Source organism: Marmota marmota, unplaced genomic scaffold, assembly GCF_001458135.2.
Source record: "Marmota marmota marmota unplaced genomic scaffold, marMar, whole genome shotgun sequence".
NCBI classification, from domain to species: Eukaryota; Metazoa; Chordata; class Mammalia; order Rodentia; family Sciuridae; genus Marmota; species Marmota marmota.
In genome coordinates, this window is record NW_026000249.1 from 16,420,263 (window position 1) to 16,436,756 (window position 16,494).

General features: G+C 39.3%; 1 protein-coding gene across 1 annotated transcript; it reads left to right on the forward strand.

Moving 5' to 3' along the window:
- Nucleotides 1–711: 711 nt before the first annotated feature.
- Nucleotides 712–2,406, forward strand: LOC107144158 (DDB1- and CUL4-associated factor 8-like). The gene has a single exon (XM_048796492.1). It carries the CDS (start codon nt 712–714, stop codon nt 2,404–2,406), a length of 1,695 nt encoding a protein of 564 aa, XP_048652449.1.
- The last annotated feature ends 14,088 nt before the right edge of the window (nt 2,407–16,494 follow it).

The following is a 16,494-nucleotide window of genomic DNA, read 5'->3' on the forward strand; positions in this document are numbered from 1 at the left end:
CCCTGCCTCTTTGGTACCGGGGGATTGAATCTAAGGGCGACCAACCACTGAGCTATGACCTCCAGCTCTTCTTATCTTCATTTTGAACCAGGATCTTGATAAATTGCGGAGGCCCGCTTTGAACTTGAGATCCTCCTGCCTCAGCTGCCCGAGCCCCGGGGATTAAAAGCTTGTGCCACTGCCTAGTTCTTAAAATATTTCTTTTATGTAAGGAAGTCACTAGCCATGTGGCATTTAGCTAACCTTTTTCAGTCCTTCCCTTTATCTTCATTTCACACAGCACATGATCTTCAAACGCAAGCAATGACAGGCTCAGGCAAACATTTTTGCTTAAGGAAGATCACTTTCGCTGATAGTTCTGCAGCTGAGTAGAAATAACTGGTTGCCAGCTACCACCTTGTGGGCCTGGAAGAAAAGATACCGCGAGAGATTATAAGGTACGAAGCCTTCTGAACTTCATCGGCCACCATCCTGTAACTGCCTCAGGCAGATATTTCCGGTTTTCCTTCAGCCTAGCGGTTGGAATTTTGTTGCCGCTAGGCTTTCCGTTCCGTTTAGGGTTGCCTGCCTCCTTCCCTTATGCCCTAGCAGTCCGCTTTTCCTCATTCCAGCCAACCACTAGAAACATCCTTCAAAATATCTGATCCCAAGAGCAGCCCAACTGCCTCACCAAACTTAGAAAATAAAAGCCTGTTTGGTGTCTCTGAGGAGATGTCTGGCTCAGAGGCGGGGAGAGATACCTGTTCAGAGGTCGAAAAGGAGGCCCCAAAATTGATGGCGGAATTGACTGGAGATGGCGATGTCCTTACCCATGTCCACACAGGTGAAGGAACAGACCCAGAAAGTTCAAGCGACACTGTCGATTTTCACACTGAGGAGGACTTTCACCATTTCGTCAGCAGTGAGGAAAGCCTGTACCATCACCACCTAGAGGAAGAGGAGGAGACCGAGGAGGAAGATGAAGAACGACAACAGCTTCAGGTATGTGCGCAGTACCGGGAGAACAACCATGAGGATGAGGATCAGGCCCTGGAGCAATGGGTGACTTCAGAGACATCTGCCCTCCCGCGACCTCACTGGCAAGTCCTTACTGCACTCAGGGAGCGGCAGCTGGGTTCCAGTGCTCGTTTTATATATGAGGCCTGTGAGTCAAGAATCTTTGTGCAGCGTTTCAGCTTCCAATATGGCCTTGAGGGCCATTTAGGTTGTGTGAACACTGTGCATTTTAATCAACGTGGCACCTGGTTGGCTACTGGTAGTGATGACCTACGGGTGATCGTGTGGGATTGGATAGGGAAGCGGCCAGTACTGGACTTTGAGAGTGGCCACAAAAGTAATGTCTTCCAGGCTAATTTCCTTCCTAATTGTGGTGATTCCATCCTCGCTACGTGTTCCCGTGATGGCCAGGTACGGGTGGCAGAACTATTGGCTCCAACATGTGGGAAGAACAGTAAGTGTGTGGCCAAACATAAGGGAGCTTCTCACAAGTTGGCCCTGGAGCCAGACTCCCCTTTTAAGTTCTTAAGTTCAGGTGAAGATGCCATTGTTTATACCATTGATCTCAGACAAGGGCAGCCAGCTTCAAAAGTGGTGGTAACAAAAGAGAAGGAGAAGAAAGTGGGACTATATTCAATCTCTGTGAATCCCAGCAATACCTACCAGTTTGCAGTGGGTGGACGAGATCAGTTTGTAAGGATTTATGACCGAAGAAAAATTGATGAGAATGAGAACAATGGAGTACTTAAGAAATTCGTTCCTCATCACATGCTCACCTGTGATTTCAAAACAAGTATCACCAGTCTTGTGTACAACCATGATGGCACAGAGCTCCTAGCCAGCTACAGTGATGAAGATATTTACCTCTTCAACTCCTCTGACAGTGATGGAGCTCACTATGTTAAGAGATATAAGGGCCACAGAAATGATGCCACAGTGAAAGGTGTCAATTTCTATGGCCCCAGAAGTGAGTTTGTGATGAGCGGTAGTGATTGTGGACACATCTTTCTCTGGGAGAAAGCATCTTGCCAGATCATTCAGTTCATGGTGGGAGACAAGAAAGGTACGGTCAATTATCTTGAAGCCCATCCTCACCTACCTGTGATGGCAACTTGTGGCCTGGACCACGATGCCAAGATCTGGGCACCCACAGCTGCAGCCTCCACTGAGCTTACTGGGTTAAAGAATGTGCTTAAGCAGAACAAGCAGAAAAGAGATATAGATAACTTGTACGATCCTGACGATCCTGACATGTTTGACAGTCACATGCTTTGGTTCCTCACAAGTCACCTTACACAGAGAAATCATTACCAGCACTGGGGAGGTCCTGGCCTTCAGGGCATGAGTGCAGACTTACTTGAGTCTTCCAGCACCTCAGATACATCTGAGGAAGAAGAAAGCCAAGACTGAATGCAGTGCTTGTCATCCTGAGGGATTCATCCCCCCTCAAGCTAGATGCCACCTCAGTGGACTTCAGAATTTAGTTTAAATATAGATTTACCTTTTGTCGGTTCTGTTTTCTGTAGGATATACTAAGAAACATTTTTATTATTTCCTCCCTCTTTCCTTTATCTTTCCTCCTCCTGCTTCTTTTATGCTCTCTTTACTCATGATCCTTATGTGAATATATAAGTAAATTGGTTACGCCTCTCTTTCTTCCATTTTAGTTCACCTCTAAAATTTCCTAATTCTGGTATCTGCCTTCTCATTTCTGATACTATAGAAATTGCCAATTTAAAATATTTAGTAATTTAATGCTGATTAAATTTAAGTTCTTCATTTGACCCAAAAATTTCAGAAATATGTTTGCGCTTAAGAAATAAAGTTAGATAAACAGTGTTTTTCTTCCTTGAATGCTGACCCTTGACCATACATATACCAAACACAATTTGTGTGTGTGTGTGTGTGTATTATAGAAAAGGAAATGAGAAGAAAAGGTGGGTAGGTAACTTCCTAACCATATAATTCACCCCCTTAGAATAAATAACTTGGTGTTATCCACATTTTCTGAATACATATATTAGTAATATTGAATAATTTGATAAATTTGGTAAAAACTAAATTAAACTTAACCCATATGATATTGTTTATATACTGCTCTTTCAATTTTCTTTGTTTTTTGTTTTTTTTTGTTGTTGTTGTTGTTTTTTTTTGTTTGTTTGTTTTTGAAATCTCACAGGATCACCTTCCAGTGAGAACTCCTGGGACAACCATCTTCTATAACATGCTAACTAGGAATGTAAGAATTCCTCATAGTTGACATACCATTTAAGTTAACTTACTAATAGCATTGTTGCCATAAAAGATTTTTTTATACTTATAAACATTTGATGTGACCATTAGAAAAATCCTATTAGACATTTGTGCACTGTTTAAAATTCTTGCAGAGATTAAAGTATTTAAAAGGTATTTTAGCCACATTTAAAGTAAATTTTGAATGTCTAATTACTATTCAACATATACTTTAAAAAAAAATTTTAGTTGTCAATTTTTCCTTTATTTTACTTATTTATATGCCATGCTGAGAATTGAACCCAGTGCCTCAAACATGCTAGGCAAGTGCTCTACCACTGAGCTACAACTCCAGCCCAATAATATCCATTTTTTTACAAATATTTTTAGTTGTAGATGAGTATGACACATTTATTTATTTATTTATTTATTTATTTATTTATTTATTTTTATATGGTGCTGAGGATCAAACCCAGTGCCTCACACCTGCCAGGCGAGTGCTCTACCACTGAGCTACAACCCCAACCCCAATAATATCCATTTTTGTTTTACATTTTTTTGTATAACTAAATGCATATCATTTTCCTCCAAATACAAACTAAATAACACATCCTTGTTTTCAGACTTTTGTTTAGGGAAAAAAAATGATGTAATGAAACATCCCGTGACCTGACAATAGCTTTCCTCTGGTTATACTTCCTGAAATTGGTATTATCACTCCTGTTTGAGGTCCAAATAGATAAATTTGCATAGTGAGATTAGATTTTGGAATGGATGATATCTTGAGCAAAGTTCCTGTTCACCGAGATTCAAAGTTAGGGACCTGGGGATTCAGCAAGCAGAGAAGCCCCTATCTGTCTGCTGTTAGGAAAGGACCTTAATAGTCAACAAAATGGCACTTACTTAGATAACCCAGTGATTCTGAGCATTGCGTTTTAAAACAGGACATAAAGAGAATTATAAACTATGATCTCAACTTTTGGGCACCCTGTGTAACTGGATGGGATGTATATTAGCAATATTAACAAAACATTGAAAAAGCATCATTTGGGATTTCAAGTGACACTGAGTGTCAGAACAATGGCAAAAAGCACATTAGTTAGGTAGGTCTTTTTCCACCTGCTGTTTGTGAATAGCTCTTCCTCTGTGGGGAATTCATGCCCTGTCAATTTAGCTAAGCTAAAACTGTTCAGGGTTCCCTGCTTGTATCTCTGGATTGCTTGTGCTATGATGCATTTGGCAAAAGATTTGGAAGGCAAAGGTAACATAGTAGCCATATTTGTTTTATGCTCAGACAGTAGGAACCAGGGCATCAGGTGTTGCTGCAGCTCATGCACATTTTGCTTATATGCTGGCTTACCTTGTTGGTATGGAGTAGCAGCTGGGCCTAAACTACTGTAGCTTCCCCTCATATCCTCCTTTAATGTCACCAGCTCCATGAAAAAGAGTGCCTGCTTTTCAGGCTGGAGAGTCATATCAACAGAGCTGGAGGTCAGGAGGCACTGAAAGATCAACGTGGATTCCAGTCTGTCTTTGTTGTCCCAGATAATACTCATGGATTCCATTTATCTTTGCTTCCTCCACTTTACATCCATCTCTCCATCCTCATTTCCCTACTGATTTCAGGTTCCAACATCTGAACAAAGACAAACACTGTACTAAGAACTGCTTAAGCAGCTTCCACAACTAAATAAGATACAGACCCTATTATAATTTTGTAAGTCCCTTGTTAAATATGTATGTTTCTGCTTCTCTGATTGAAATCTGTGTGATAAAACCTCAACTCTACATACTTTGCTATATTTCAAGGTCTTGAATATTTGCCATTTGGAGGAATTAAAGTTCCCTAAAGGATTGTGTGTACACACACACACAAACATACACCCAAGAGGAGGGAATTATATTGAAGGTACAGTTATGATTATAGGTAAAAGGCAAGTTAGTGAAGTAATGGTTACAATTTTTAATTTATGCACATATGTCCTTATAAGTATATAGAATATAACAATACCTGTCATAAGATGGTGGGCAAAACTAACCATTTTCTCAATTCCATAAGCAGGTGAAACTGCACCTTTAGTTTTAATTTTTCAACACTAATTATTTTAATTCCAACACGAAATGTCTATAGGACAGGTCTGTGTAGGCCCTCATGGCCTTTATGCAATATTATAATTGTCTCCTAATTATGCACAGAATTTAACCACATAAAGTTGTAATAGATGCCAAACTATTATTTTAAAAAGACATCTGTTGGCAGCCATTCCTTAAAAAGACAGGTGTAGAAAAGAATAGAAATGGAAAAAATATAATGGAGCATAATTACTGAAGGGCAGACCTAAAATTTTTTGGAGAGTTTGAATAATCCAGCAGAAACCTTCATCATTGCTAATTCTAAAATCAATGAACCAAATAAGAATGCAGTGAATCCACAGTGGATTTGATATTAGATATCCTGTGATCAACTCCTATGAACTTCACTATCTTAATTTGTCTCAACTTCAATCTCAAAAGTAAAACATGAGGCTTGAAATTTTCAGATTTAGTTCTCATGTCCTTATGGAGCACTTAATATGTATTTGTTTGCTTGTTAGTGAGAGATCAGAGAAAAACTTTCTTTGAAAGTTTTCATTAAAAGGGGGTTTGAAAGGTCCCTATCATGCTGCTTCATTCAGAATACAACATGTATTATTTCTTCCAAGTTTTAGCAGTCTCTGTTTCTAGCACCATTATATAGACAATCATGTATGGAAATTAAAGACACATACTGTCAAAAGAATATTCAAGTGTAATTTCTCAGTGGTTCTTTATAAAAACCATGTTAAAATTGAGGAAAGGAAACTTAAGTTTAGCGAAGTTAAATGTATTCTCCAAAATCATCAGCTAAGAAGGTGGAAAGAAGGGGCTCAAATAGAATTTACAACTAAATTAATCCATAGAATAGTGGTACACTCATCATTGTTTTAGTTCATGACAATCTAGTTTAGTCAAGGATAGAAATTGAGAGCCTAATGACTCAGAGTCTTTTATGACATTTAAAAATTATTTTCCATCTATTAAGGTGGCCATAATCTCACCTTAGACTTCTGTCAGCTATATGAGAAAGCAGAAATGGCAGCCATATTTAAAATGCAAGCCTCTTGAATTGAAATGGAGGTCACTGAAAACAAAATCAAGCAAATCAATAACAAAGTCTAAAAGAAAACAAATTAAAAATATAAAAACTACATATTGGGATAGGGACAGTATTTCAATTCTCAGCTACATAATAAATCTGGAGGACATTATCTGAAAAGCTTGTTCTTACAAAGATCTCTCTAGAATCAAATTCAAATAACAACTCATACTGGTTGACTGGCTGTATGGATTATTCCGCTAAAAAACTGTAATGGGCCAGATAATCTAAGGGCTATCTTCCTCATTTGACAGGTATGACCACCACTATGAGGGACTAAGATCCATGAGAAATGAATAAGGGCATTTGTAAAACTTTTAAAAATATGGAAATATGAAAATAAATAAAAATTAACATCATCATATAAACCAAATATTTGAGGAGGGAAGATTTTTTTTCCACATGATTTCTCATAGTACTCCCTCTCAACAAAAAATCCCTATGAAAATTTAAGCATTATGTCACCTTGTGCTTCCATATCTCTGTCACTTTGACTTGACTCTCTTGCTTCCCCTCTTATAAGATCCTTTTGATGACATTGGGTCTACCCAGATAATCCTGGGTAATCTCCATATCCTAAGATCTTTAAATTTCATTACATTTGCTAAGTCAAATTCTCACAGGTTCTGGGGCCACTTCAGGAAATTAAGAAAGAGCAACTGTATCTCAAAGGATTAAATTTTAATATATGCTAACTAAAAAAATTTCAAATAGAATGTTAGAGAATCTTGGAATGGAATATGGACAATGATAAATGGATCAAACTATATTACAAATGTATGACAAAACCTTACTGAAGCAGGTAGGAGAAAAAGTAACTGACTTAAATAACTAAAGTGTTGTTTTAAAGGGCAATAATAAAACTAGAGCAAATGGGGCTGGGATTGTGGCTCAACGGTAGAGAGCTCACCTAGCATGTGCGTAGCCCTGGGTTCGATCCTCAGCACCACATAAAAATAAATAAATAAATAAATAGTGTCCAATGACAACTAAAAAATAAATATTAAAAATTAGAAAAAAAACACTAGAGAGAAGCTAACCAGTTGGTAAGTTTGTTTCTCATTGAAGTTTGGGCTACTAATTTTTAACCTGCTTTTCATGTATCATTGGGTCTGAATAAACCAGTAAATGGATGACAGAATGTGAGAATAAAGTTTCTCATTGTCATAAGAAATTATAGATAAACAAGGAAGGAAAAGTAGATGAACTCTCCACTTCTGGATTACAGACATCATGTATGATATCATCTATCATGATATCATACATGATAGATGCATAAATAACTTTAGAAAGGTGGATATACATCAATTAATGTCTCTACACAAAATTCATAATTCTCTCCACTGAGAGACTCTGGGATAAGTGACAACTTGGTAGCAAGACACATACCCAGAACCCAGATCTTGATTTCTAATACTAATCTACAATAAAAGGAACCAAGAATCCTTGAAGAAATGGCTGAATATAGGACTAGGGTGTGGAATACAGGAGATGAACCTTGAGCATATTGAAGTGCTAGATGGCAAGCAAGTTTCCAAAGGATGGAAACATATCAAAGGGGTACATAAAACAAAAGAAAACGTTCCCAAAAGTCAAAGCTAAAGAAATTTGATAAAAAATGTGGCATTAGTTACAACTCAAAAGTATAAATTTTTATGAATCTACACTGATATAAATGAATGAATAATTAAGAAAATGGGCAAGAAGTTACAAATCTCCCCACAGAAAAATTTGAAATATCCCAAGTAGATACTCCTTCCAAAGATGGAGGATTATTCCCCTCCCTCTTTGAATGTGGGCTAGATTTAGTGCCTTGCATCCATATAAGTGAGTATAAAAACAGGAAAATATAGTCACTTCAGAGTAAAGAATTATGACAAATATGGCTTGACTAAGAAATGTAGGTTAATATCACCAGTGATAAATCATATTGATATAATATGCCTACAATATGATACAATGATAAAGACATTCACCTCTACAGTTATTCTTATCCAAACCACATATAACACCAGTCTAGCCATGATATAAATATCACACAACCCCAAATTGAGAGATATTTTACAAAATGTCTGGCCAGTATTATTCACAATATCTAAGACCATGGACAACAAGGAAAGAATGAGAAACTATCATAATAATATAAGGAGACATAATGGTGATTGGTAATGTGGTATACAGGAGGAGATCCTGGAACAAAGGACATCAGTGGACAAAGTGGTAAAATCTGAATGAAACTGAAGTTTTAATTAATAGTAGTGAACCAGTGTTAGTTTCTTCGTCTACCACATTACCAATCACCATTATGTCTCCTTATATTNCTGTGGCTCCTCCCACTTCATATCTCTCTCTGCTTCCAGGCTGAGGGGAACCACTTACCCTAAGTTATTCTGCTTCAGCTTGTACCCACAGCATCTGTGCACTGAGACCTCTGAAATGGTGAGCCTCAAATAAACTCTCCCTTCTCTTAAGTTGTTCTTGTCAGGTGTTTTGGTCACAGCAACACAAAAACTGACTACAACACTAAGGTCATGGAAGATGTAAACATTAGGGGGAATTGGTTGAGGGGTATATGAAGACTATTATCTTTGTAATTTTTCCATAAATCTAAAATTATTCCAAAGTACTGAAAAAAACCCTGTTAAATATAAATAATAATAATAATAATAATAATAAACCCTTGGGGGGAAAAATCCCTGACTATATAATAATAATGAAATAATAATTCTGATGTTTATCGTGAGTAGAAATAATTTAGTTCCCTTGGGTTTTGCAGTCTATACTTATTTTGTGATTCGTGCTTAGCAATTTTCATTATTTGTGACCTTTTAAAATGTCCTTTTATTTCACTCTCTATTTTGTTCAGTGATGTACTTCTGCTAAGTTACTTCTAATAGAAGTTCAATTAAAAACTGTAAATTGAAGGGCTGCAGTTGTGGCTCAGTGGTGGCGAGCCTGCCTAGCATGCATGAGGCACTGGGTTCGATTCTCAGCACCACATACAAATAAATAAAATAAAGGTCCTCAACAACTTTAAAATATTTTTTTAAACCCTGTAAATTTTGAAATAAAGATGAAAATTTCAAAGGACAACATTTAGTAAATTCCAAATATAGAGAAAATTTCTTAAAGGGAGACACATTAGCAAACTAAATTGAAGAGTACTTAGTATTTGAGGAGTGTATGAAGTATTCATGCATAGCTTCTTTATTTAAACCATTGATCATTTAACACAGCACTTGCATATTTTGGAGCATATATTTTTTTTTCAAAATCTTTAAAATAGAAGTAAATCTTTAAAATAGAAGTAGAGTGAAAGCCAGAGTTTGTTGAAAGATATATAGGAGAGAATGTAAAAATGGTGAGTGTAAGCAAATCTTTCAAGAAGTTTTGTTATGTAGAGGAACATAAAAATGGAGTATTAGATGAAACAAAACAATTAAGGAGGATTGTTACCACCTTTTTTTTCTAAAGATGGAGGCTAACAGAATAAATATGTTGACAGTAAACATCTAGGAATGAGAGGGTAATTAATGAAGTAATGATGTAGGACATAGTGGAAAACTCCCCAATTCAAGCCCTTGAGGAGATAGAATCTAGAAACCAGTGAAAGAATAAACTTTCCTAGGATTAAGCCAGATTTTATAACTTCAGAGGCAACTAAATCAACAGGTATGGTAGTAGGAAGATGAGTATGGGGAGTCTCATATTACTGCTTTGACTCCCTGTCCAGTAAAATATGAGATAAGGTCATCAGACTAGACTCCAGTGGGAAGAAGTTTTGTAGTTTTAAAAAGAGTGGAAACTACTGGAACTTATTTTCTCAGAACATAGGAAAGTGAACTTACTAGGGAAATGTACCCTTTCCCAGGAATTTAGGATTTCAAAAATAAAATCATAACTAAAAGAATCTGCCGTGGCCATCACCTTAATGAATGCTATTTGAAATGCAAATGTAGCTTGGAAATGGATTTTAAAAAGATGTACATTAAAACCTTGCTCCACTGGAGTCAGCAAAGGTGCTTTCTCTGATTTAGATAACAGACATTATCTGGCATTCATGTGCAATGTCAAATTGGTTTCATTTAAGATTCATTTTGTAATTTTAATTTCCATCACAATCTTTATAAAGACTTCTGTTGATTATGCAGACACATGTGCATAGAGAAAGCACTCAGAACTCCAGTGTTATACAAATCTAGGACCTTCCTGGAGTGATCAGGAAAAAAGCCTTCTGCAGAGTATGATCACAGGCAGCAACGCTTTAGTACAATTTTAGAAACATAGTTATATTAACACTAGCTCTCAGGCATACTGGCCTAAAGCCTGAGAATCTCTGTAATGAGTATTAGATACTCCATTATGATAAATTAACCATACCAATAGAGTCCAGAACAGTGTGTAAAGAAAAAGTTTGGTAAAACAATCCCCTCAATTTCTGAGTACAGGTTTGTTTTAAAGAAAACAGTGGGGTAATGGGATTGCCGTTAAAGGCTAGAACTCTCCACTGAAATCAGAAGTCACATTAGGGCAATTACTATATTAGATCCAATTGAAGGGCAAAGACAATAAGGCAATTAGGCAATTATTATTATATTTTAGCACAGGAATCACATGTGAGCTTTGTGTAAATCATCATTTTGTTAAACTCTCATATTAATTCTACTCATGTATTAACTATATATTATCAGATTGTCTATATGTTCTATTGTTTGTAATCAATTATTCTTTAATTTATCCTTTTGCACTATTTAGACCTCTTATTTCTCTCATTGTTTTCCACATTGGCTAGGTTCTCCTGAAAAATATTGAATGGTAATGGTGTTAATATGCATATTAGTTTGTGCTGCAGTCTGGCTGGGCACAAAATAACCAAGCCGCCACACAGCCTTGTAGGTTCAAACAGCAACCTTTATTCCCAAACTCTCACCGGCACTCTCCACACACGCTCCCGGGAACCTCTCTCTAACGCCACCCACGCGGCTCCTCCAGGCACACACCACACCAACCAGAAATCCCTCCTCCAGACCTTCCTCAACCAACACGAACCCTCCAGGAATCCCCGCGAGAACTCCAAAGCAGCGGGCGCCCCCCCCCTCCCTGAGGCAGCAAGACCCACCCCATTGCCCTACCATAAAGGTCATATATACAATACAATCAATCCAGCATCACAGCAATTATATATAGCTTTACTCAAATCATCATTTCAATGGTTCGCTGGCGTCACCTTTCAAACATTCCCTCTGGCAAATGCCAGGCGTCATTCTGACCTGCCTGTACATACCATGGGTAAGTTGTGTATATTAAAATTCACAGATTGAAAATATAAAGATATTTGAATTTTGCACTTAACCACAACCAATATGATAATACAGATATTTCCATCACCCCAGAAAATTTCCTCACACACCATAGCCTCCAACCTGGGTAAACCTGTTATTTTAGCTTCTAGGTTTACAGATTACTTTCACTTGTTCTATAACTTCATATACTTGAAGTCATAGTGTGTATTGGGTTGTATGTGCACTCTTTCACTCACTGTGATACGCAAATGAATGCCCAAAGGATAATTTCAAGTAAAGTCAGACCAAATTTCTTACCACCTTTTTCAATTGAATTTACAGAGTTTGCAAGAATTTGAGAGAAGGTTAGGATATTTTTCCTTCACATAGGAGATTCCAGGGGTCTTTTTTTCCCCTCTTTTTATTAACTTAATCTTTTTAACTGATACGTAAAATCATAGAATTTGCACATATTAATGGGATACCATGTAAACATTGTTTGAAACATGATATATTGCTTATTCTTTAAATTAGGTTAAACATTTATTTCATCAAACATTTGTTATTTCTTTATAGTAAAAAGTTTTGAATTCCTTTCTTCTGGCCTTTTGAAATACAGATTGTTATTGTTGTCTATAGTTACCCTACCATGTAGCAGCATGCCAGACTTTCTTGCTCCTGTCAGATAATTTACAGTTACACAGTATCTGACTAAAACTTAATTCTGACTATAACTTCAGGAAGCCATCTATGATTCCTGTATGAACTAATAGACTGTTGGAGCCATTAGGCCGGGAAGCCCAGTCTTGGGAACTCCCAGAAGGAACCCCCTGGTTCGAGAATGCTCAATTCATGTTGGCCCCCTGGTCTAGCTCACAGCTCAAGTTCAAACACAGCCCCAGAGATGGAGTAACCTGCTAGAGCCAAACAGCCTTCTTACTCCCAACCCCTATTCTGTTTTTCCTGAAGAAGCTCCTACCAATCCCTTTTGATCTGTAGATCACTTTTGATCTATACCACTATAAATAAAGCAAGTGCGGGTTCCTTGGTTAGAAGCCTTACCCCTCCAATGGGTTTAACCCATCACTTCCCTCACTCCTTATATTTCTAGTCTTTTGTCTTTATTTCATGGTACTATTTCCATAGCTTTATTTTGCAGCCAGCCATCCCTCAGATGGGTACCCATTCCCTCACCCACGTGGGACATAAGCAAGATGTAACTTAGTACCCATTGATCAACCTTTTACTATTCCTTTCTGTCCCGTTCTCCCCAGCATCTGGTAACTGAAGGATATAGACAATAGGTCCCAGGGAGGGAACTTCCCTTTGTCCTTTTGGGTCCTCATACTCACAGGACAGTGACTTCATATTATGTTCCTCAATTTGATGTGGGAGGCAAGCCTGTTAATGCTCTGGGTGATTTCTCCACTACAGAAAATAAATAATTTGGATTCCTGAAATAGGACAGATTAGGGGTAGTTTTACTCTAATTAACTGGAGACATATTTTTGGTCTTTTTCCTGACAGATGAGGGGAGTACAGGAGAAAATGTGTCTTATGAGAGTCTAGAGAAGGTAGTCTAATTTTAAAGCTAAGGGAGCTCTATCTAGAGAACCTCACAGAGTTTCAGGATCTGGTCACAAAAGACTCTTCCTTCAGGAAACTTGGTTCCTATAATCAACATTATTTTGTGCCTGCATTTCTCCTGCAGTGAGCAGGTAGTTTAATAAGGAATGTGACATATCCTGTCCTCAGAGGCCAGGCAGGGCTTCAGGTAAACTGCTTTTTGGAAAAGAAAGCATGTGGGGACCAGCATTTAGTATGCTGTCTCCTCCCCCCATCCTGTTTCTCTCCTCCCCCATCCTGCCTGTCTCCTCCCCCATCCTTATATGACTAGTGACAAAAGGTGGGCTACAGGTAGAGTGATCCAAGGGCAGAAAGGAGGCCGCCCAGGGGTACTTCATTAACAACTCCTACAACTACCTGCAGGGAAGAACAATTCCATAGAGGTGGTAACCTCAGTAGCAGGTAGAGAGGGGGAAGTATCCTGAGGATCAACATTTTTTTTCTTCCTGAATTAGCCCCCATCTTTCTGACCCACTCATTTATTACCTACACTGACTGGATGATGATTGCTCTGGCTGCTTTGAGCTGAGAGGGGGCAACACAAGGAAGCAGTTAGGGTTTCCCTTTTAGGAATGTTTTGGTCAGTGGAGGGGTCCGGTCCATGGTAAAAGCCTGGTTCGGAAAGAATGGGTTGTAAAGTCATCTAGGGTGGTGTATGCTTCTATGAGAGGAACAAAAAGACATGAGTACTGGAATGAGATTAATACATAAATGTTGCAGCACCTGGAACATGTCAGTGAATATCATGAGGATGACAGAAACCACTAACCTCTCATTAGGTACAAGAGGTACATTGTTCCCATAACAAGGCCAGTTAGGACAAGGGCTTCATTTGGGAATATAAATCTTTAAGATATTAGTTACCAGAGTTATCAGTAATGTGGGTCATATTTGGGACATGAGACCTTCATGCAATACCAGGGGTAGCCTGGGCCAGCTGCCTTCATTTGTCTCAAGCCTTCCTCTGTCTCACCCATCAAATTTCTCCCACAGAAAAGAAACTGAAGCCAAGTTAGAACACACATTCCCAACACCTGGGTGAAGGGGAATCCAATCCACCACTTATGACAGGATGGTGGATGATGTTGTGTGCCCTGTGGGTCACTGCTGGGGCACGCACCCCCAAGACACAGCCCCACGCCTGCACTTTCTGTCATGATCCCAGGCAGGGTGGACAAGGGCAGTGGTGACCTTCTGAATAGCCTGGGCCCCACAGTGGACTGGGCCATGTGGGCATCCAGAGAATGGGGAGGTAGATCAGGAAAGGGGATTGGCACATGTGAGCAGGCTGCCACTGGGTGCAGACTCAACAGGGACCCATGTTCTCCCCAACACATAGACTTTGTTGTGGGCAGCACTGATGCACAGAAAAAGCTGGACTGCTATTTTGGGGACAGTAAATGAAGAAGAGGGCTGAGGTGTTGGCGAGATTAATTATAGAGCAGAGCTTGGCATAATAAGGGCTTTGAGCAGAGATTAAAAAAAAAAAAACTCGGAGGTAGGGAACCTCAGGTCATTTGCCATTTCGTTAGTGGAAATTATCTAAGTCTTGGAGGATTTGGGGGTCAAAGGCCACAAATTCAGAATTTGGGCCATTGACTTAGGTTGCCTAATTTAGATTGTGGCCATACTGATGGAGGACCCCAGAGGTCTGTGTAAGCAATGAAGCAACCTAAGAGAAAGTTCCATGGAATGAACTGAGTAGCTCCCATGTTGGAGAGGTTTGACCCATGTGACAGTCGAGATCAGGGTGTCCCCCGATATCACCCATCAACCAACAGAGTTCCACCAAAGACTGAGAGGACATACTCCCTACAGGCTTAACAGTGGGAACCCCCTGGGATCTGGACAAGCCAAAGGAGGAGTCTCAGGCAGGGCACCTTCTCTGAGAGACTGGAAGGGATATTACCTCTCCAAGGAATGAGAAGGCCTTGTGGGAACAAAATGGCAGAAAGTGGCCTCTGATCTGGAGGTCTCAATGGAGAGAGAAAAAAAAATGGAGATGCCTTGGAATGGGGAGGGGTAAAAAGAACCCTCAAAACATCCCGTTCCTGCTCGGGGAACCAAATGAAAGCACACAAAAGAGAATACAAAAAGGAAAAGAAAATGGAGTGAGACCTCAAGGACCAGTGATGCTTTATTCTGTAATGCCAGATTCGTAGGACCCCAATAGACCTCCAGGAGCCGATTCTGATGCAATCACATAAGAATCTTTATTGCAAGCTCCAGCCTGGACTCACAACCATTTCTGATGCAGTGGTCCCGAGGAGTGGGTCCTGGCCCTTTGTTCAGTGAGATTTTATAGGTTTGGGGGGAAACTCTATGTGTCACAATATCACACAGCAAATCATTTCAAACAACAACTCTTAATATTGATTAGCACATTCACCAGCGGGAACAAGTTGGGTAAGGGTGATTGGTTAGTACAAGAGGGGGATTCATTTGAACTGATTGGTTTAATCCATAAGGGGTGTACGTGCTAAACTACATGGTTTCCTAACATGTTATCAATCACTGAGACTACTTGGGGGGTCATCTGGCATCCCAGGTATTTTCCCTGTCTCATGCTAATTGCTGGTTGCTAGGGGGTTGCTATGGGTCCTCACCTAGCCTGACTGAGTCAGGGACACCGGGCGCCCACAAATCTCTCCTGTTATTTACAGACAAACAACTCAGCAGGGTGGCTATGTGCCTAGGAATGCTCTGTGGGTTTTTCCAAGGAAAAGGGTCATGGCCCCTCCCTCTGGACAGGCCTTGCTCTGAGGTAGAGGCTGGTTTCTCAAAAATGCAGTCATCAGTTTCTCAATGGAATGAACTGAGTAAGAAACACCAGAAGGGCACAACTTAAGGGGTAGGGTGGCCAGCCACCACAAGTTTCTGGGTTTTATAGAGCCTTAGCAGAGCCAGGTCATGGGAGGAGTTTTGGTGGTGGCGAGAAATTAATTTCAGGTGGGGCAGGAGGGAAGGTAGGGAACTAGTAAAGGAAGTTCCCTCCCTAGGTCCTGTAGTCCATATCCTTTAGTAACCACCATTCAAACCTCAACTTTCCATGAGATGTACTTTTTAGCTTCCACAAGTGAGATAATGCATTGCTTGTCTTTCTGTGGCTGACTTAGTTCACTTAACTTAATGGTCTTTAGTTCTATCCATGTTGTTCTATCCAATTGGCAGGATGTAAGGATG